At 44.7% G+C, this 21,660-nt stretch overlaps 1 protein-coding gene across 1 annotated transcript in view; it reads right to left on the reverse strand.

Annotated features, from left to right (window-relative positions):
- Positions 1 to 955: 955 nt before the first annotated feature.
- The window catches only part of plagl2 (pleiomorphic adenoma gene-like 2), a 34,609-nt gene continuing 13,904 nt past the window's right edge, over positions 956 to 21,660 (reverse strand). Inside the window, exons 2-4 of the mRNA XM_068598208.1 lie at positions 9,307 to 9,481; positions 8,724 to 9,215; positions 956 to 7,627 (exon numbers count right to left, since the gene is read on the reverse strand). Coding sequence (XP_068454309.1) covers positions 6,166 to 7,627; positions 8,724 to 9,064 — 1,803 coding nt within the window. The 5' untranslated portion in view covers positions 9,065 to 9,215; positions 9,307 to 9,481 and the 3' untranslated portion in view covers positions 956 to 6,165. The remainder of the gene's footprint in view (positions 7,628 to 8,723; positions 9,216 to 9,306; positions 9,482 to 21,660) is intronic.

A 21,660-nucleotide genomic window follows, 5' to 3' on the forward strand; every position in this document is an offset into this window, starting at 1 on the left:
ATACAAAACCGTGTTTTACCAGCTGCCGTCTGACTTCCTTTGCTCCTAAAGTAGTGTTGTTGTGGTCAGGATGGCCTAAGGGCGTTTTGAATAGAGATGATTGAGTCAGTCGGTTGCTCTAGATTCCCCAAAACCAACTTGCCGTCGCTTTTAAATGTGTGGTTTGTCCCTGTGTGTCTCCCACGTGTTCGGAGTCTAGGAGGGTGTAATCAAATGATTACATCTGTGTTGTGGTGTCTCGGCCCACCCCTTTTATTTAATTTGTTTTTTTTACGAGCTCTCCAGGTTCCTCAAAAGAATTCTACAAAACCAAAGAAGTTTCTATTCTTGAGTTATGGCACTGCTGGCTTCCCATAAGTGTACATGTGAGTCAGCTCAGTGGACGTAAGTATAGGTTAGCTCCATAGTGCTATAATTAGGGTAGTTTTGACACTATGGGACGCAGGCTTACTGGTGCAGGTCCCTGAGACATAATCCAGACTCTGGTCCGGTACGAGAGTTAGCCACACACGGGACAAAAGCCATTAGTCGGCTAGTGCTGCGATATTAGGAAAACCAACTGCGATTTTAGGAAACTCTCTCGGTTGTCTTGGTTCTGAACTGAAAAAATGAAAAAGAAACATACACTTTTATTGTAACAGACACTTGAACTGTATCTGCAGCATTATTATAAATCCCACCGCTAATAGTGCCCAAAACCGCTCTGCAGTACGTTTTACCAGGGAATCTAGTGAGAATTCATCATTTTCCGTATTACCATATATGGTCAGCATGCTAGCATTAGTGATAAGCTATTACGGCTATTATAAACATTTTTTTTATAATCAGTACAGTCCGGCTCAGTTTTAAAGTATCGTAACAAGGCCCAGCAGGTTGTTACCGGTGGCATGGAAGCAGTAAACCATTTAAAGTAAAAGATGAAAGTGGAATGCAAAGAGGGTATGAAACCGCTGGTTTGTCTTTTAATCATTTCAACATAACACATGACAACTCAAAGATACACTGTACTGTACAATAAGTCAATAGTTCTGTTGTTGTGTTCATCATCTCTTTGGATCAACCAATATACAAATCTGTCACTTCTACATTGCAGCAACTGATTGCATGTGAGATATGTAACAAAAAAGCAAGACTTCTCATTTTCTTTCTTTCTCCGAAGCACATCATTTATATAATTCTCCCTGTAGTTGATAAACTCCATGCTATATAAAATAGTGTAAGTGAATGCAAATATTCTATTTTCAATCACCTTTTTTTTCACCCTTTTTATTCCAGAGGTGGCTGTAATAGCAAGTGATGAAAATAAAATGGGCTGTCACTAAACGAGATACACAAAGAGGTTGGAATGCAAGACTTACATTAAGCTAGAAATATATAAAACTACATGTGGATGTCGCCTGCATCAGGCAGTACCCAGTTTCTTTACTAAAAGCAAAAAAAAAGGAAAGAAAAGAGGGGGAGGAAAAGAGCATTATTAAAATCAAATCAGTTAAACTGATAAACAAATTCCCTTAAAATGTTTGTGTGCTGCACCTAGTAGTAAAGAGGAGAAGGTGAGGATAAGTGCATCCCTAGTAGGTGCAGGTCGAGGTAATGGAGCTACAGCCGAGGCAAGGAACAGAAGAGCATCACCGGCAGAAGTCGGGAGTCGGGTCATCTAGCGCGGCGTTGGTTTGGAGTCACCTTTTTGTGTCCGTTGACGCTACGGAAGCCGGATAGTAAGTCAAAATTATGACGGTAAATGATGTCCAAAGTCAAGATTATGGCATAGTAAATCAGAATGAAGAGACAGTAAATAAAATTCTTATTTACCGAGTCACGGGATCTTTTTGTATTAATGTCCAAGGTGTAGTAGTAGTTAAGAAGTAGAAGTCAACATTTTCCCTTATTACATTTTTTTTTTCACTTTTAAAGAACATTTTTTCAGTCATTCACAGTTTTAATTTGTGGTGTTTACTTTGGATACATCCGCCCGACTACGTTTTTCTTTTAAACATCGTTTTTAGACAGATGCTATGCGTCCAGACGAGCAGTTTTGACTGTTGGCGCAACTTTAAAAATGAAAATGTGGTGGTGTGGATGTCGCCTTAATATCTTATTGTGGTGACATATAATGAGCACTTTGGATTGAAGTTATTCAGATTTCATACCTCATTCTTGTAACTTTTGTATATCAAACATATAATTAACCATGGGTAAAAAAAATAAATGTGCATATTAGTGTATGAATCAAGTGACAGAAGGAAAAGACACTGATATGACCTCAGGCATCACTGTTTCACAGCTACAAGTACGGCCTCCATGTTTTTCACTTAAATGTCCTAAAATATTTATAAGAGATTCTACTGTTCATCTACTTCTGAAAAAAGGAATCCTACTTTTTACTATATTTTTAAGCCACGTGTGACAGTCAATTACCAACTTCGCGATGGAAACCTAACTGTGCTTTCTAGTAAAACAACACATGCGTCTTCATCAGCGTGAAGTCGTTCCTTTTGACCGGGTCAAGCAGTTCAGGGGCTTTAAGCTTTAAGTGCTAAGTTTTGGGGTCACTCTAACTTTATTCTTTTAATTTCTTTTTCAGTTACATGGTCTAAATTTGGCCCGCTGATGGTTCTCTGTTGTAACGTTTCAATGGCAGGTTGTGGCTTTGACACTGGACCGCCTCAGAAGGACAGATATGTTGTTGCTGTTCTCTTCAAGCGCTCGGCTGTAGATTAGATTAGATAGATTCATGGGAGAGAGAGGTACAGGTTTACCCCGAAAGAAGAAGAAATAAAAGGAGGAGGGGCAGAGGGCTTCTATTTAGAAAGATATTAGTGAAAAGTCTATCAAAAATACTGTTATTCTTTTGGAGAAGAGAAATACACAAAGGTTGATAAAGTCTACACATCAAACTAATGGCACGTACATATACAGGATCAATACACATTTAAAACATAAACATATAAGCTGAAGTTTTAAAAGAAAAAAATACTCTTTTTTTTATTTTTTATTTTTTTTAAAGGTTGAAAGTGCTAGAATTCAGATTAGCTCACAGAAACCCAGGGAGGACAAACTTAATACATGCCAAAAGCTTTTTATTTAAATGCTCAATTTGATTGCTACAAATGTGGCTTAAGCCAAGAGGGTTTTTCTGAAAAACCTTTTTTCTTTTTTTTTTTTTTTTTTTTTAAAGAACAATTTTTTTTATTTATTTTTTAATTTAAAATATCATGTACAATCTTAGAAAGGTGCCGACAGCTAATTTGTTTAGGATCAAAAAAAAAAAAAGTTTGATCATTTTACAAAGCCATTTTAAAAAAGAAAAAAAAGACTTTCCAGGAGGGGAGACTAATCAAATTAGTTTCAAATTAGTTCAGAACTTTGATTATAAAATCTAGGATTTTAGCGGTGGAGTTGAGATTTCAACAGTCAGACTGTGGGGAAGCTTTTCCTGCGTCAATATCCAGACCCGCAGAAGCCGGGGGCCCGAATCCTACGGTGTCGCTGAATCAGGTAACACTTGAAGCATTTTGTAACGAGCAATTGTGCAAAAATGTAGTTTCTTCTCCCCAGGTTTTGGTAAGAAAAAAAATAAAAACAAACAAAAATGAGGTGATGTGTTGTGTTGTTTTTCGAGGTCCTGTTTTATACAAACAGAAAATAATATATCATATGACAACAAACAAAACAAATATATGACTATGAGCGATACCTCCAAGTTGTGCAGTCAGTCATGTGTTCCTCCCCCCTGTGCTTTGAATGTCAAAGCCTGGGAATTCAGTGACTGCGTTCTCCCGGGCACCGGCGTTTTTCAGACCCTTTACCTTTGACTCTACAAAGCAGCTGAGAGAGAAAGAGGAGGAGAACGAGGAGGAGGAGGAGGGAGAGGATGAGGATGAGAAGCAAGAGGAGGAGGATGAGTATAGAGGGGATGGGGCCCAGGGATGAAGAACACTTTGTCGGTTCGGTTTGTGCATGTTTTCAGCTCGCTGTCCATCTTGCAAGAAAAGAAAAATAAACCAAATGAAATGTTCTAGTGGTCTACAGTTGTCGTCCATCAGCAACCGTAGCTACAAGCAGCAACATGTATTGTGTTTTTCGTTTTTATGTGCTCCATTTTTTCTTCTTCGTTTGCACTCAACACTTAATGGTGATTAGGGGTGGGGTGGGCTCGCCGGTGGCACGACAACACCTAGTTCGCGTGGGCTTGAGTCCGTTTGAAGTCACGGATCGGCCGGTTGCGTTGCTCGCGGCCACGGACAGAACGTTAGCTGGAGAGCAGCTGCTTAACTTTGATGCTTCGGTTAACTTTTTGGGCTCAGGTTTGTAAATAGGCTGGTGATTAATTGGTTAGAAAGGATCCAAAACTCTGATTGCTGTGATTTTTCCTCACAGCACAGGGGTTACGTAACCCACCGGACGACGCTCGACAGCCATAGATTCGTGGACCCCAGCATCCCAACAATCTATTTAGTTCAAATCCTAATGGATTATTAAGGCGCTAACGGCCTGCTATAGACACCATCCACAGTTCTGATTCCGCTATACTAACTCAAGCACATGTAAAGGTAAAGATCTGATAGGACAGAAAAAAGCTTGAGGGGAAAAAGCTAATACTTCATCCGTTTGTTTGATCAAAAATGCAAGATACACACAAATGTAAACCTGCCAGACATCAAACAAAAACATCATCACTTAAGTTTTAATACGTCTACCTAAAATACACCTTACTGAGATAAAAAGCAATAATAATATTCATGTTTGAGATATTTCGTACACTGCAATAACATTCTTTAACACATTTTTACTCATCTGTCACTGAAATATTTTGCTTTGTTATTTTTGTGCCATTCACATATGTCAGGGTTCATCCTTACCATGATGATGCATCTTTTATTTGAAGACTGCCGAAAGACGTTTGTTCCAAAAAAAAATATATATATATTTTAGGTATGTTGGGCAGCCAAGTAACGGCACCAATTATCATGAGACAATTGTCGTTGGAACTTGAAGAGATAACTGTTAAAGGGGGACAGGTGAAGGAAGGAGAGAAGAAAGTCTCCAAGAACCTCGAGAAGTCGCGAGGAAGGAGACAAAAGCTTTCCCAAAGAGAATTCTCAAGGTCAAAAGACAAAAAAATGTTTGAAGTAAAAAACAAAAGTGCTTCTCTTTCGGAACAGTAAAAGCCAGCTTGATATTACATAATTTTCAACGAACTTGCACACTTTCACGCACTTTTCGTTTTCCTTTTTTTGAAAAGTGGGTGTCCATGTGTGTGACGGGTCTGTTAGGCAGCAAGCGGGACTCTTATCAAGAGTCTGTTTTTCATTAAGTGAGCTTTTTTCATTGTAGCTGACTGACTCTAGGAGCACATCAGCTACAGTTCAAAGTGATGGGGGCATCCGTCTAATCTTTTAGGTTTAAAGAGCACTTTTGTATGTTTCTCATCGGAGGCAGAGGGGCTTTTGCGGCTCTTGTGTGAAAATCAAGAGGATGATTTTAAAGAGCGACGGTTCAATTGTTGAGTCAATGTCTATATCTCTTGGTTCCTTCACTGACCCTTCACTGATCGGGTTGTTAGAGTGGGGCATTCAAAACTCAAAGATGACACACGTTCTACCATGTTCTTACATTTGGAAAATAAAAATAAAGTAAAACAAAATATCCACTTCAAACTATTTTTTTTCTGGGTCACAACAAGACAGATAATCTTCACTAAAAATTATCTTAGATTTTTTTTTTTTAAATATTATTACTTAAAGTATGCAGTACCACGCCTTTTGGCCTACTGATCCTGCCCTCTATACTACTAAATATTGGATGTAAGAGGGATAAAAGGGGAGAGTAAATGGAAATAAAAAAGGATGGGTTAATACATTGTTATAACTATAGGATAAGGGAGGGCGGGCGGGGGTCGGGTGGGGGAGAAAGCCCAAATAAAAGCTGCTTCAACTTCTTCTCTCACCTTTTCCATTTTTGCTCTCAGAGGTTCAACTTCCTTTTAAGGCTAAATCAAAAGCTTTTGAGGACTTTCATTTAAGGCTCCTACGTGTTCGTTTGTGTTAATTCTCTAACTTCTACCTTCAACAGCTCCTAAAGAACCCCGGGCCCAAATATCCACACTGAGCTGAGCTGAGGCTGCTAAGGAGGCCGTCCCGGCTGGGCCGAGCACCGGCTCTCTCACTGGAAGGCCTGGTGGAAGCGAGGCAGCGTGGTGGTGCTAAGGCTGGAGCTGAACACTGGTGGGTGGGGGTGCAAGGGTCCGAGCCCCAGACCCCCGCTGGAGCACTGCTGCTCCTGAGGTTGCGGTTGCAAAGAGGTATAAGGTGCCGTGGCGACTGCCGCGGCGTGGGGCTCGACGGCGTGCAGAGATGAAGAGGAGGAGGAAGAAGAGGAGGGGGTCGCAGATGAGGTGTAGCCCATCACCAGCCCTCCCGTGCTCATGGGCGCACCGTAGGGGGGCAGGTTGAGGGGCAGGAAGCCCAGCAGGTGGGAGAAGTCCATGTTAGCAGCACACAGAGACTCCGCGATCACCGCAGGGCTCTTGGACAGGAGGTGATCCCCACAAAGCTCATCCACCAGGCCCGAGGTGGGCTCCAGTCCGTCCTTGGTGGGTGAGGCAGCAGCATGCGGGTCTGCAGAGGGAATCGGGCCTGGCGAGCCACTCTGCAGATCCATGAGGAAGCTCTCCATCTCCACTTTCAAGGGCTTGTCCAGCAGGTATGAGGTAGATCCCAGCTGGTATTTGTGGGCTGGCTGGGGCTGGTGCTGCTGCTGGTGAGCCGGAGACTGGTGGTGTGTGGGCAGCGGAGGGGAATGGTGGTGGTGGTGATGGTGGTGGTGGTGGTGGTGGTGATGGGAGCGTGGGTGAAGAGGTCCAGGGGATTCCATGTGGCAGCCCATGCCCATAGCTGCAGACAAGGGACTGGGCATCAGGGACGGGTGCGGGTGACCCACCCCAGAATTAGACATGGCCTGGAGATGGTGGGGGTTGTACATGGCCATCGGAAAAGAGGCCGCGCTGGGGAACGGTTTGCCCATCATGGGGTCTTTGTTGGGACCGATGCCGCACATCATGGGGCTGAGCTCCTCCTTCACAGAGCAAGGCGGTGACCCAGACGCTAAAAGACCCAACATATCCGGAGGCTCCGTCTTGATCCTCAGCAGTTCCTGCGAGTGGCTCTTCTTCACGTGACGTGTCAGATGGTCCTTCCTGCCAAAGCGCTGGGCACAGTACTGGCACAGGAAGTCCTTGCGACCCGTGTGGACCACCATGTGCCGTCTCACATCCTTGCGCGTGTAGAAACGGCGGTCACAGTGGTCGCACGGGTGCTTTTTCTCCTTGGCGCCACCCGAAGACTTCCCGGAGTGGGTCTTGAGGTGCTCCAGGAGCACCGGTGTGCTCTCGTAGCTCTGCATGCACACTTTGCAGGTGAGATCCCCGGACGTGGCCGAGTGCATGGCCACATGGCGCTTGTATCCCAGCTTGGTGTTGTAGTGCTTCCCGCACTCCTCACACTTGAAAGCCTCCTTGTTGGGGTCATGGGTCTGCAGGTGGTTCTTCAGGTGGTCTTTGCGGTGGAACATTTTCTCACAGAACGAACACTGATGGGTCTTCTGTGGAGAATGTGTGGCCATATGCCTGCAAAGGAGCACAGGGAAAGGGGATGTTATGCAAGCCTTGTCTTATTGTCACATTTATTAGGCAGTCTGTCAGAAAGCTAGAGTGAGGCATTAATTCCTCTTAGCCAAACCCTCTTGTGTCTATAAACAGAAATGAGTCACAGTGGTTCAAAGCAAGCACCCGAAGAGGGTTTAGAACCACTTCCTGTAATTCACAGGATTCCAAACATCTTAGTGTGTTGATGAGTTTGACTGTTTCCACTGCATGGTACTGCACAGCTCTCCTCAACTCAACTCGCTCGTTTTCCATGAGCAAAAGTTGTGGATCGTACCGGCTACTTTTTTGGGTACCATCTGTCGAGTTTCAAAAGGAGTGAGTCATGACGAGTTGAAGCATTCAGAGGAAATGAGGCATTAGTCTCTTAAACCTGCAATAATTGATTGTTTTGGCCACTTGGTGGGAAAAAACATAGCCCTAAACACATCATTGGTATTTCAACACCTTATAAAGCTAACAGCTTACAAAGCTAACAGCTTATTGGCACATCCAGAAGTTACAGAGCGACATCATTGTTTATTTGGAGCCGGGTTCTTGGCCAGTTGATGGATGTAATGCTTTAATCACTTTTCTTTTTTCTCCGACTTTGGTCTCCACCAGCACAGGGACATAGCCAGCTCTTTGTCTGCCTGCTGTTTGGGGCAGGGCCAGTCGTGGGCAGTGAGTCCAGAGCTCACTGGAAACAGCTGATGGCTGCGTCTGAGAATGACGCTCATGAGAGCCGCGAGACTCAACCAAAACAGTAAAGTCTCGAGCTGTGAAACCAAAACAACTGAGCTGAGAGAAGCTGAAGCTCTGAGTAAAGCTGAGGGGAACTACGTCTGGTGAGGATTATAAGTGATGCCTTTCACCTACAAGCGATCATGTGATCCATTGTTCATATAAAAATACTGATAGAAAAGATAGCCGTGAATCAGTTATTGCTTTCTGAAGCTCCAGTTAGCAAGTTGCATGTATTGATGTAAAAATGATAGCTTTTTGCTCCTTGGATTCTGAGAAAGATACAAAAGCCATGCATCATATTGCAACTAAGAGGATGTGAATTGACTCTGGATACCTTAGGAGTTTGTATTTGGAGCTGAAGGCCTTAGGACAGTGTGGCTGTGAGCAGTGGAAGGGTTTCTCTCCTGCGTGGCCCAAGGCGTGGAGCCGGAGCTTCTCCTGGGAGGCGAACAGGGCCCCGCACACCAAACACTCGCTCCCTCTCACTTTTCCTACCCCTTCTCCTTCGTCCTCCCTCTCCCACTCTCTCTCTTTCCCCCTCTCTCGCTCTCTCTCTCGCTCGATCCGTGGCAGCGGGGCGGCGCTCCCAAACAGCTTGGCGGCGGCCCGTCGTCCCTCTTCCTCCGGCGTCAGTGCGGTAATACGGTGTGAGGCATCGGCGGCAGCAGCTGCCATGGCAGCCCTAGAGTGCCGCTGCCATGAATGTTCACCCGTGGCTCCCCGGCCTGGCGGGCTCAACGTAGGAAGTTGTGTGTGCGCGTGGGGGGAGTCGACGGCTCACAGAATGCGCCGAGGATCCCGCGGGGACATTGAGGTACGCCGAAATCTGCAGTGAGACAGAAAGTGTGTGCTTTAAAGAAAACTGATTCAATGTGTGTGTCAACATCAAGCACACTTTATCCTCCAAACAAACTAACCTGTTGAAATACGAGTTGTCCTTTCTGTCCCTGAACTTTCCGTCTCACTTTCTCTCTCTCTCTCTTTCTGCTTTAGTCGCTCCTCTCCTGCACTCTCTTGTCCTCTGCTCCTCACCCGGTCCCAACAGCTACGGTTGGGGGTGAGTGGGAAAGACTGCTCTGCATTGTTATCGTCCTGCAAGGAGAAATGATTTGAGATTTTAAGCCTTTGACAAAACATTTATCAAAATACATTGATGAAGCTGGAAAAATTATGAGTGGACTTTTTTCGTCTTCAGACCACTCAAAACATGTCCACACTACCTTTTATCACTGCACATCAATTTGGGTTTAAGTGTCGATATGGACTAGTAGAGCGGAGGATCAAACCGCTGACTTTAGGACATCCCTGCCCCCCACTGACCCACTGCCACCCAAACTGTAAAGACTGGAACCTGAGCAAGTTGCGCTATGATTCCTTTCAACTCAACAAGCTTGACTTGATTGTCATCAGCAAAGTCCACTTCAAAAGCAAGTGTTCCGCTGAAGCCCACTAGGGGGAGCTGACCGACAAGTCTGACGGACACGACAGGAGCGCAGAAGTTTCGCAAAAAACAAAAGTGTTGACGATGACTCTCAGCCACAGCTACAGCATAATGTCTTTATTAGTATGTGAATGAAATGACACGTGTGTGTACAGGTGACAGACGGGTGCACCGAGCTAGCGTTGTGCGTGTTTGTGTGTGTGTGTGTAATGGAACTGGATAAGGCTCCTGTAATCCTATGAGAAACACACACACAGCCCCTCACCCCTCCTCCGGGATGGAAAGAGGGTTGGGGTGTTTGGGGGAGGAGCTTGTATTTGTGGGCGGGGGGGTGTTTATACCACGAAAATGTCCCGACTGACCCTTGGTTGTTTATTAAAAATAACCCACATTAACTTGTGTTCCAGAGAGACCGCTGGACTCCCCCAACCCCGCCATCCCTGCATTCCCTTATTTACCCTCGGTGACCTCTGTGACCCCTCGCTTGCTAGCACACCAGCTGGGTCCAAGGTTGAGCGGACACAGAACACGCTGCTCGCAGTGTTAGCGTGCGCTCTGGTCCGAGAGGCGGACACGCGAGCCCGTGTCAGTACCGTCAACACATGTGGGCGTGTGTGACAGAACACACACTCGCAGGCACGCCTCCGCATGTAATGGCATCCTTTCTGTGTGAGGGGTCAATGAGTTAAGAAAGACGCAGCAAATACATTGGAATCTGCTCTGAGTGCTTTTGCAGGTGTTTACATGGAAATGCACAAGCGCGTGTCCAAAGGTCGGCGGCTCAAGGGTGCGCGCGCGAGGGTCACGCGCACGTCCGCGTCATCGCTTCTACGCGCAACCAGCATGGCCTGTCCGCTCCCGCGTGTCTCCAGCGTGCACACGTGAGTTTGCTTCTCCCAAACGTACGCGGCGGTTAAGAGGACCGGACAGCTGTGGCGTTGTGCGGTGGTCATCACCCAGCAGGGCGGGTGCAGGGGGGTGACACCCGTCCCATTGACCACCCTCAGGGAGCCCGGCTCCATTGTACAGCCTACCCACATCGCACATTCCTGGCCTGAACCATGCCGCGTCTCCCTGCCCCTCTCCTCCGCACACAACAGCACATACAACACACACACAGAGTTTTGGTCACGCCGAATGTAACATCATGTACCCCCCCAAACCCAACTACCCCCCAGCCGGCGTGCTCAAACGCCCTCACAAAGGCGGGCAGATACAGTACAATGAGGTGAATCCACACCGTCAAGTTATAGAATTAAACCTAATAGAGCTTGCACACAAAGGACACACCATGACAGGCCATGTGGAGCGGCAGGTTCACACACGGGACCCCAACGCGCCCCAACGACCGACCTATACCACAGTGTTACGACTGGATCACGTAACATTAACACCTTGGTCTTCAACGAAAATGTTTTGGTCCCCGAACACATCTCAGCGTTTATCCAACGTGATCGGCAACACCACGCCATGCACTCATGTTGTATGTTGGGGAGCAACACTGGGACCCTCTCCTGTAATGTAATATGATAATAAAATGTAATATGATAATAATGAAATACTTTATTACAGGATAAGGCACTTGATTTGATTTGAAAAGGCAAACAGGAACTAATCTCTTACAAAAAGAGAGAGGTGGGAATCAGAGACCATTTTAGTAACAATGTTCAAGAATCAAGAGGAAGGAGTTCATGTTTACAAAAAAGGTTTTGTTTCAAAATGTGACCCCTATTAAAAATGGGATATCTTGTCACAGTAGGAAAAGCACAAGTGTTACTAATATCAATTTTTACAGTTTTTTCCTTTCGTGATAACACTTGCATTATCTCTAGGGCGACTCCTACGGTTGCATAAATAAGTCAGACGTTTTAGAGAAAATGACTCTACTTCTCTCTTGATTTATTCCCTCAGTAAACATTGTAAACATGAGTTTATGATCTCAATCTCTAGTTTCATACAGCCACACGAGCCCCGCTAAAAATGAACTAGCGTTAGCCTCGCTTAGCAGAGTAGCCGTAACGACCCCTTCTGCTTTTGACTCCACTGTAATTCACGATCTGCTGTAGTTAAATCACTTTTAGAATGTGTTTAATCGTAGTTTAATTGCTGTGTAGACTTTTCAGTCAAAATTTGAATAGCTGACGCACCAAAGCCGTGTCATTTAAGCTTCAAGCTTTCGTAACTCAACCTGCTGTTTGTAGCGAAGACTGATTTAAATCAAGCGCTCTCCTGTTTCTACTGCGAGGTCTCAGTGCCACAGGGGCGAGCGGCGAGTGCATGTGCAGGTTTTTCATCGCACGTGTCTCTGCAGCACTTCACACACGACGCATGTTCCTCATTTTGTTTCCATCAACTGATGACAATCTGTCCGAAGTTTCTCTTTTGCGTTTCTCCCCCAACATGTTAAAAAAACGAAGACACTTCAGTTCCCCGGCTGTTCTCCTCACTGTTGTGTTTGTAGAGGGAATCCGTCTGCAGCAACAACAGACCATAAGGCAGCGCGAGCTCCAGATGCACTCAACACTCTGTACGAGGAAGCAAGAAGGAAATAAGAACTCCTTTACATGACGGGCCATTTTACATGTATTGGAGTCTTCTTCTTTTTCTTACATGCCGATACATTAAGCATTTATGTAGAGTCAAAGAATTATAAACATAGAACTGAAAACGCGTTTTACGCTTTACGCAAATGAATCATGTAATTGTCTATTTCTGTTTCAAGGGCCATTTGTAGATCTCACAGCTTTTATCAGTTGTCTGCTGTTAAGAAAGGATAATTATAAACTATTTCTCAGGTTTCATGCAGGGTTTATGTGCATCTTTAAAAGAGAAAATGAACTCTTTCCATGTGTTGCTTGATTATATTGGGAAAGATACAAACTGGTAAACTTGTCCCAGTGGGACAAACTCAGAGAACTAAAAATGTCATCAAAGTAGCAGCATGGGATTAGATTACAGGCATCTACTGTTTACTGACCATGAGTTAACATGGTCCACATTAACATGGAGGTAGAGGCTGATGTAGTGATGCTACTTCATTGTACTCTGATTCTACAGGTCTTTAGTAGTCCTTTCATTTGAAGTTCAAAGTAATTATGGTTAACTTTAAATAGAGTCAAACAGACCATAAAGCAGAGGATGCTTTAGGGCGGGGCTACCTTGTGATTGACAGGTCGCTACCAAACTATTGTCCGATCTGGGAGTTGTCAATTGTTTTCATCTTGCAGCTTCAACCCTTTTTTCCCTTCATGAAAGTTAATTGAAAACTTCTGGTTGCAAAAAGATGGCGACGGCAAAAAGCCTGAAAATCAAGGCTTCAAACCCATATTCCACAAAGTAATGTGGTAAATCCCAATGACTACGTCCACTTGTTATACAGTCTATGTGAAATAATAATATTATATTAAATATTATCCAAAAGTCAGCAAAAGTTATGTTGAATATTATCCCAAAGTGTTGTTGTTTATGTTTGTGTCCACCATTCCTTCTATCCCTTTCTGCCCCCAATTATTCCGTTGCTCCTTCCCCAATTTTTTAAATTTTTTTTATTAAAATATGCAAACAATGAAGTCTTTTTCTTGTACTGATGATGGGAAAGGTGACGCCAGTAGAACTGCCAATCGACCAAAAAACAACAACATTTGGATAACTGAAGAATAGACCGGATTAAATCAACGGCAAAAAAAAAGCCTGAGATGTCCGTACCATGTCACGGCCGTGTTGTTTGTTGCGTAACTTCAAACACAGCACACATGTAGTAGGTCAGAGGTCAGCGCACACCGTGCTTCATAGCCAGTCTTTTCCGCCAGCACACGAAAGCAACTGCAGCCATTTCCAACCACTTATCACACTCGGCCGTCACCGTACTGATCCGAGAGCAGCGAGTTGCAGGATGGGACTTCATTTCAAAATGGCTGCAACGAGCCCTCCGCAGCGCATTCACACGGGAAACCTCTGCGCACTTCTCCTCATCAGAAAACATTTGGAGGGCAGAATTGAACCGCCACTTTCCAACCGCCCGGTTGTCTTTGGTTTCTGTCCTGGATGAAAGAGCTTCCACATTCCTTTCCTGAGGGGTCAGAGGTCAGGCTCTGCACTGCCTGCCCGCCCGCCCGCCACGGCTCCCGCATGCTGAGTGAGTGCTGTTAACCCCTTCACTGCCTGCCGTGGCCACAATCCAGCAACGTTGGTTTTCTTCCTTTTTTTTTTTTTTGGGGGAGGTGTTTTTTTGCCGGATTCTTTTGTTTGCGCTGGCAGCTGCGATGCAGGGCCAGACCGGTCCCGGACCAGAGCGGCCTGGTGGCCTCTGCAGAACCCTGGTCCACATAGCAGGACGCTGCACAGTACAGTACAAACAAACTAAATATAGAAAGTGAGTTCACCATCCGGAGCTTAGGTGACAACAGCCGCACTCGAGAGGGAAGAGGGGGGTGGGGAAGTGTGTGTGGTGGGTGGGGGGGAGGGGCATGTTGCACAAACATTCAATCTAAAACATAGAAAAACATCCCTGATGATACAAAGCTTCAGAAATCAGTTGAAAAAAAGGAGTCTTTCCCAGAGTAAACTGATAAAGGTGTCAACATGTGCGGTCACGTGTTGTTATGAAGCAAAATGGCTGGAGCCCCGAAAGCATGGCGATTGTTTCTGAGTTCTAAAACTTCAATAATCCAGCGTACTTACGTGTCGTCATGTTCATAGTTTTAGACGGCTCTGTCTTTAAGGTGCCATTTGTGGTGTTTTCAGGATGAAATCTTTAAAAAAAAGAAGGGATTTTAAAGTCACGCTCCTTTGCTTCTGACTGAGTGGTTCTTTGGGGGTCAGAAGACGGGTGAACGCGGGACGGATGAAGGATGACAACATACAAAAAGAAAGAGAGGGAAAAAACTGGAGTCACTTGCAATAGGGGACGGGGGGGCGGGAGGGGAGGTCACGCTTTACTAAGCGCTTTGACCGGGAACTGGAGGCCAGGGAGGATGAAGGCAGCATGGCCGCCATCAGCTCAATGATGTCACACAAAACTAGCTGTGCTTAAAAGCATGTTCATGTATATGTGCATGCTGATATGCTATATGCTAAATACTATTATTAGTATTGGTCAGTCAGTGTGGTCTTCCATCTTATAGTATCTATTCTAGATATTGTATTTAAATTGATTTTTTTTTCTCAGTATCATGGCATTATATATTTTATATGGCATTCTGTTTTTATCTTTATTCCATGTTGTTTTCGTGGAGCACTACATTTCATACTTAAAAAATCCAATACAAAAGTTGAGTGTTATTATTATCAAATCATGTCTCACATTCTCTGTCTGGCCAGCTGTACATTAGAGGACAGTTATTGTGCATCAAATAAAGGATCCAGTAAATAATCCACGAGTTCAAATGAAGGGATCAAAGTAGTAGTGAATAAAAATAGGAGAAAATGACCATCACATTTTCTCAGATATCTTCATATTGCTTGCGTTTGTATTTTCTTGATAAAAGTTTTCTTCTTCTTTTTTTTTTTTAATGCAATGCAACAAAACAAATTTATTCCCAGAGACGGATGAAAATCAGCTAAACAATCAGCTAAAGAATTGTCACCGGGGATCAAGCATGCAGCTTGATTATTAGGCAATTTGGCTTTTTCTTTAAAAAAAAAAAGGACTTAGCAGGGAATTATCATCAAACTAGTTGAGTTCAATGATAAAGACATGAACCTCTCATCTATTTTAATGGCGTTCCCTCCTTCCTTCCTCCCCCCAGGTTTCAGTTCCTCTCCTGCTTGTGACCCAGGGTGAAGGTCTACACATGGAGGAAGGAGGAATGGAGGGTGAGAGGACCCTCCCTCCCCCTTCCTCCATACACACAAACACACACCAACCATAGCTCCGCTCTGCCATGCCAAACCCTCACCCATCCCGACAGTTAGTCCTGGCCACATTCAGCCTGGATGTGGCCATAAAACCAGCGGTGTTCCTGGCTAAAGATAGCTGTGGCTGTGGTCTGGCCCGGGGGGGTTTTGAGGGGGTTAGCAGGGCTCATCTAACTGTCACTAAAGAACACCTTCACCCTCTGCGCTCGGTGCTTCTCCTGACTTCCCCTCGCTCTGAGGTGAAAGTGACAAGACGACGTAAACTCCCCTGAACCGTTGCTGGTTTTGCACTCATTTAAAAGGCTCACTTTTAATTAGAACCTCAGTCCTCATGCAACCATTTCCTGTCTAATTAAAAAAAAAAGGTACATAGCTGTTCTGAACGACACAGGAACCTCCGAAACATCACACAGACTTTGGACCACCAATTGAACCAGAAGTCACAGTTACGTACAGGAAACAGGTGGAGAACACTGTTACAGAGGAGAAAAAAAGCCTTGTGACTTAGATGGCACCCATTTAGCACCTGTTAGCATGCTAATAGTTGCTAATTATCCGTAAGCACAAAAGTACAGCTGAGACTAATGGGAGTGTCGGTAGTTTTGCAGGTAGTTTTGGACAAATTTTTTGACCAGATGGATGATGGTGCTATCTGGGAAAGTCAGTAGGATTCATCGTCTGGGGACCAAGAATGTCTACAGCACATTTCACTGGTAAAATTCGGGAGCTTTAGAGATGTTTTGGTTTGCACCAAAAGGCCATAACCAACCCAGCGACATATCTGTCCCTACGGCCACATCACTGGAGTCTTGGTTCTGCACGGAAACGCTTTTGTGGCAGAATGTATTAACAGAGGAGACACACGGCCTGTGTTTGCATCGTTTCACTACTGCAAAGTATTTCTGGTGTCTGACAAATCCATGTGGGTTCGCCACCTGTATGTACGCGACGCAATAAATAACATACATAACAATAACAGCAGCTGAATGTACAATAGGAACAACCAACCTTCTTAAAGAGACAGTGAGTGCAAAAGATGAGAGAAAAGAACGTGCTGTTCTGAACATTAAACGCTATTTATCACTAGTGCAATCAGAAAATGTGGTATGGGAATATGGGAAATGCCAAATTCTGGCCATTATTCTGGAAAACACCAATAGTGTCTAGCAAAACGTTGTCTGGTAAAACGTTACCCCCTGAAAACAAACAAACTTGTGGCTCATTATTACACAAAAGAACGGCAATTGCAGAATAATTTCATTGGTCAGAAATTGGTGGAAATCAACACGAATATCCTGCTCGTTCAAATATTAATACAAGTATGAAGCTGAAACCGAGGCCTGCAGTCTCACTAACAAACACATTCCCAGTGTCAAACAGGCAGCGTGGACTCACCCCCCCTCTCTGACCTGGCTGACCCCTGCATCCTCCTCACCAGCTCCACACAGCACACACATGACGCACAAACAGGACCAAGCTTTTAATTCCCACATGAACTCACAGGACGGCAAATCTCAGTCTAATCTAACTGTTTAAAAGACGACACGCACACATGAAAACAGAGTATTAACATGAGTGATGGTCAATGATTAATGGGATGCGTCTGTTTTTGTATATGCTGAGAAATGCATCGTTTAACTTCACAAAGATTTCATTTTTTCATAGCAAGTGGATGCCACTTTGTCTGTGACTCATTTTGTCGGAACAGATGAGAGAGATGGCATCGAGTTACAGAAGCTAGCAGAACAGAAGCTAGCTAGCTAGCATTATATTCAACTCGTAAGTGTCAGTCAACTGGATTGGAACCGGATTGTACATCAAATAAATCATGAGGAGCGACAACTACGCAGAGACGCACCGACTTCCCTTTCGCGTTACCGACTTATTCTTCCCCTTTCATAGTGCTTTTGTTTCTTTCTCCCCCTATCCTCCTCCTCCTCCTCCCCCATGCAGTGCTTGGGCTCCTTCTTCATCTCCTTCCGACTCTCCATCCTTCATTCCTTCTCTTCTCTTCTGTCCCACATGCCAACTCAAACACCCAGAAGTTAGGAGGAGCTTCTTTTTCTTCTTCTTCTTCTTCTTCTTCTTCTTCTTCTTCTTCTTCTTCTTCTTCTTCTCAATCAAGTCCTGATATGTGTGTATGTGAGTAAAAAACTTGCCAGCCACATCAAACATGCCGTGATAGAGACGCAAAATAGCATCATCATCATCATCATCATTATCATCATCATAGCCACGGTTGTCTTTATTGTCATCCATAATCATAGTCATTTGCCTCTTTACTAATCTCGGCTGCTAACATTGGATGGAGTGAGACATCTGGGGAACACACGTCTATCCTTTAACGATGATTGGGGGTACAGCGGACACTAATTACAAGATTAACTGGCTCCACAAACGAATACCAACATGGCATCTCTCTCTCAACGCTAATTTGTAAAGAAAACAGATGTGGGTGGTTGTACCAAGATAAATAATTCACCATCACCACGTTCTTCAAAGCAGTCCGAATAGATTTATTGTATCCCTCTAAAACCACGGATTGTCCATAAGAAGTGGACGTAGTCATGGTGATGTTCCTTGACTGGCATTTTTTCTCGAGTTCATCAGTATTATCGTTGCCATCTTGGCGTTCGGCTGTAAGCATGTTTTTTTTTGCAACCAATACATAGAAATTACCATAATATGAGTAAATGAGTGATGCAGAGACGTCGTATACGTTTCTGGTAGCGGCAGCGACCTGTCAATCACAGTAAGCCCCGCCCTGAAGCGTACCCTGCTTTGTGGTCTGTTTGACTCTGAATGACCATAATGTACTAAATGAACATCATGTTGTATTGAAGAAGACTTGAAACTAGAGATTGAGACATAAACTCATGTTTACAATGTTTACTGAGGGAATACATCAAGAGAGAAGTATAGTCATTTTACATAGACTTCTATACAACCAGACTTCTTTTTGCAACCAGAGGAGTCGCCCCCTCATGGTCAGTAGAGAGAATGCAAGTTTCGTAGTTTGAAGCAAAACAAGTTTAAAAAATGGAGCGAGGTCAACTTGTGTTAGTTCGGCTCGTTTTAATTTATCTTTGAGGTCAGTCAAGTATTGCGAGTTAGTTTTATGCTGTCCAGAAATGGACTTATACTTTTCTAGTCTTCACAACCACCCCAAAGCGTTTTAACTGCTTGTCATCATTCACCCGTTCACACACTGATGACAGCAGCTGCCGTGCAAGGTGCCACCTGGCCATCAGGACTAACTAACATTCACACACGGGCGCCACACACCAACATGGCTAGATGAGCCGGGTACCGCCAATCCCCTTATTGAACCCTGCTCTACCACTGAGCCACAGTCGCCCCACAAGATACATTCAACAAGACACTGACAGCTGCAAGTGCAAGTTAAATGTTATCTACGTCAGAATATCATTCAGCAACTAAAACAAATATTTGTACATGGTCATGTAAATTTTCCACTCGCATGATCGGACATCAGGCCACGCGCAGGGCTCCGGGGCCAGCAGTACTGTCGAGCCCCGGAGGAGTGCACGTATACAATAGAATTACCTAGCTACCGAAATGAAGTACCTCAGTAAATGCACTTTGGAAAATCTATCTATCTAAAAAACTGCCCAGTCACACCACTAGCCAGAATACACCGTTAGCTTGGCACAGCTTTATCGAAATGTTGACACTAAACACATGGGCAGCATGACTGTGTGAGTGTGTGTGTGTGTGTGTGTGTGTGTGTGTGTGTGTGTGTGTGTGTGTGTGTGTGTGTGTGTGTGTGTGTGTGCAGAGGTGATTCTGGGGAAAGCCCTTCTGGCAGGGAGTCCTGGCTGTGACACGGAGCTCCACAGCAGCCGGAGATGTGGGCACGGTGCCAGTGGGCGTCATGCCAATGGCCCTCCTTCCCCCACTCTCTCTTTTTTCTCTCTCTCTCCGACATGTTTAAAGAGCAGAGCCCGTGCGGACACAACAAACACGCAGACTTTTTACAGCTGCGGGCCTCCTCACTTTACATGCATACGAAACCAAACAACCTTTAGCGTATTGAATATGATGTAACATTGAGTCCAACGTGAGAATGGCTGTTCTCCAGAACATTTGATATATTTAACAGACCATTACGAACTGTAACATTAGATGTGACCCCTGAGTACTATTATACAAAAGCACATCACACCTGTACATAATATATGTAATTATGTAAGTAAGTAGATCAACTCAATTTGGTGATCTGGTATTATGTTCTTATTAAGTTGATACAGCTGACGTTTCAGCCAACAGTGGATTATTATCTCCGTCAGGAGATCAAGTATTAGGTGCATGGTGTGCATCTATGTGTCTGTCCGTCTGTCCTCGCATACTGCTGGACCCATCAGCCGCATGTTTGATGTTCTCCTTTGTGCTCAAGGACCTCCAGCGATGGCATTAACCACAATTCTTTTAAAAGACGCTTTAAAATTGACAACTGTCTCCGCAAGTGATCAACAACCGCTTCAGTTTCTGGACTCCCGTTTCCACTCAGGATAGGAATAGTTTCTCACTATCTGCACACCTACAAACTACAGCTTGGCAAATGAGAAACTGAACTGAGAAACAACGGGCCGCGTCTTCCCATGTCGGTATGATGAGAGCCAGTTGGCAGCTGGTGGAAGTCCTGCGGTGCGGAGCTGACGGGGCTAATGCAGCTAACAGAGATAACGGCTAACGAAACTAAGCACCACCAGAGGAAGCGTTAAAACAATCGACATGAGGCGCTCCACGGAGAACTGCAGTTGTGCTGCACAGACAGCTGCGTATCTGGGGCATTGAGACGTGCGAGTGCAAAACGTATCTCATACACTTGCAGTCTACAAGAGGGGGAAATGGTGGTTTGTATCAGTTCTATCAAACATTACAGCAGTGGTCGTTGCTGACACACCTGGCACAGATATGATCAAGTTGCTGGAAAGGACGCTGATGAGAGCCGTGAGACTGAATAGACCAAAACAAACAACATAGATTAGTCGAGTGATAATTATATGTGGATTTGTCACCATGACCACAGTCATTTGATCCATCGTTTATCTTAATATATCAAGTAAACGACGGTCCCTTTAGAGTCAAAGCGTTAAAATGAGTTATGCTTGTTACAACACTCAAATAAGAAAGGGGGGACTTAGTTTCACACGGGACGCGATCAGCTGTCTCCTGGGTGAAAGTCCTGTGTTTGACGCAACCGTCCAACACACTTCTGCTTGACATTGACCTTCTCGCTCTCGACACCGTGTCAGTAGCTTTGACTGTCGAATCAGGACGTCGATGGTTTACAATGTTGTTAGTTTACAATTCTTGTGCAGACGCTAACGAGGGCCCCCGGTGGGTTGGTACTGGACCCAGAGGGGCCACCGAGCAAGCATCTGCATTTTTGACGCTAAAGACAACCGCTGTAAGTTACTAGCTTAGTGTTTCACAACAATGAAGCTATAAATGACTGACACACACACATACATACACACATACAGTGATCATTTAGCTGCTCTGATTGGAACACACACAGCCAGTCCATCCAGCCACCGGGACTCTGACACTTTTGTTTCCCCAGGCCGCCGCTGGCTCTCTCTGATTCAGATGCGGTCAGCAACAAACAATCTCTAAGTTTGGCAACGTCAGCTCAGCTTAAAACAACAGGCATTGTGCCACGGGCTTTTGTTTACAGAAATCTGCAGGTTCCAATGGATCCCACAGCCTTTTCCCACTTTTTGCTCTTTCCTTACACCTTTCCGTCCACCGCTAACTTTCCCTCGGCTTCATTTCTTGTTTGCTGAACGCCGCCGACTCCCTCTCTATCTGTTCTCAGTAAGTATTTTTAAACAAAGCTCAGGGTATTGAAAGGGGAAAAGAGGAAAGTAGTGTGTGTGTGTGTGTGTGTGTGTGTGTGTGTGTGTGTGTGTGTGTGTGTGTGTGTGTGTGTGTGTGTGTGTGTGTG

The sequence above is a fragment of the Clinocottus analis genome, unplaced genomic scaffold (genome assembly GCF_023055335.1).
Source record: "Clinocottus analis isolate CAN_PGR_092001 unplaced genomic scaffold, fCliAna1.0.p SCAF_4, whole genome shotgun sequence".
NCBI lineage: Eukaryota > Metazoa > Chordata > Actinopteri > Perciformes > Cottidae > Clinocottus > Clinocottus analis.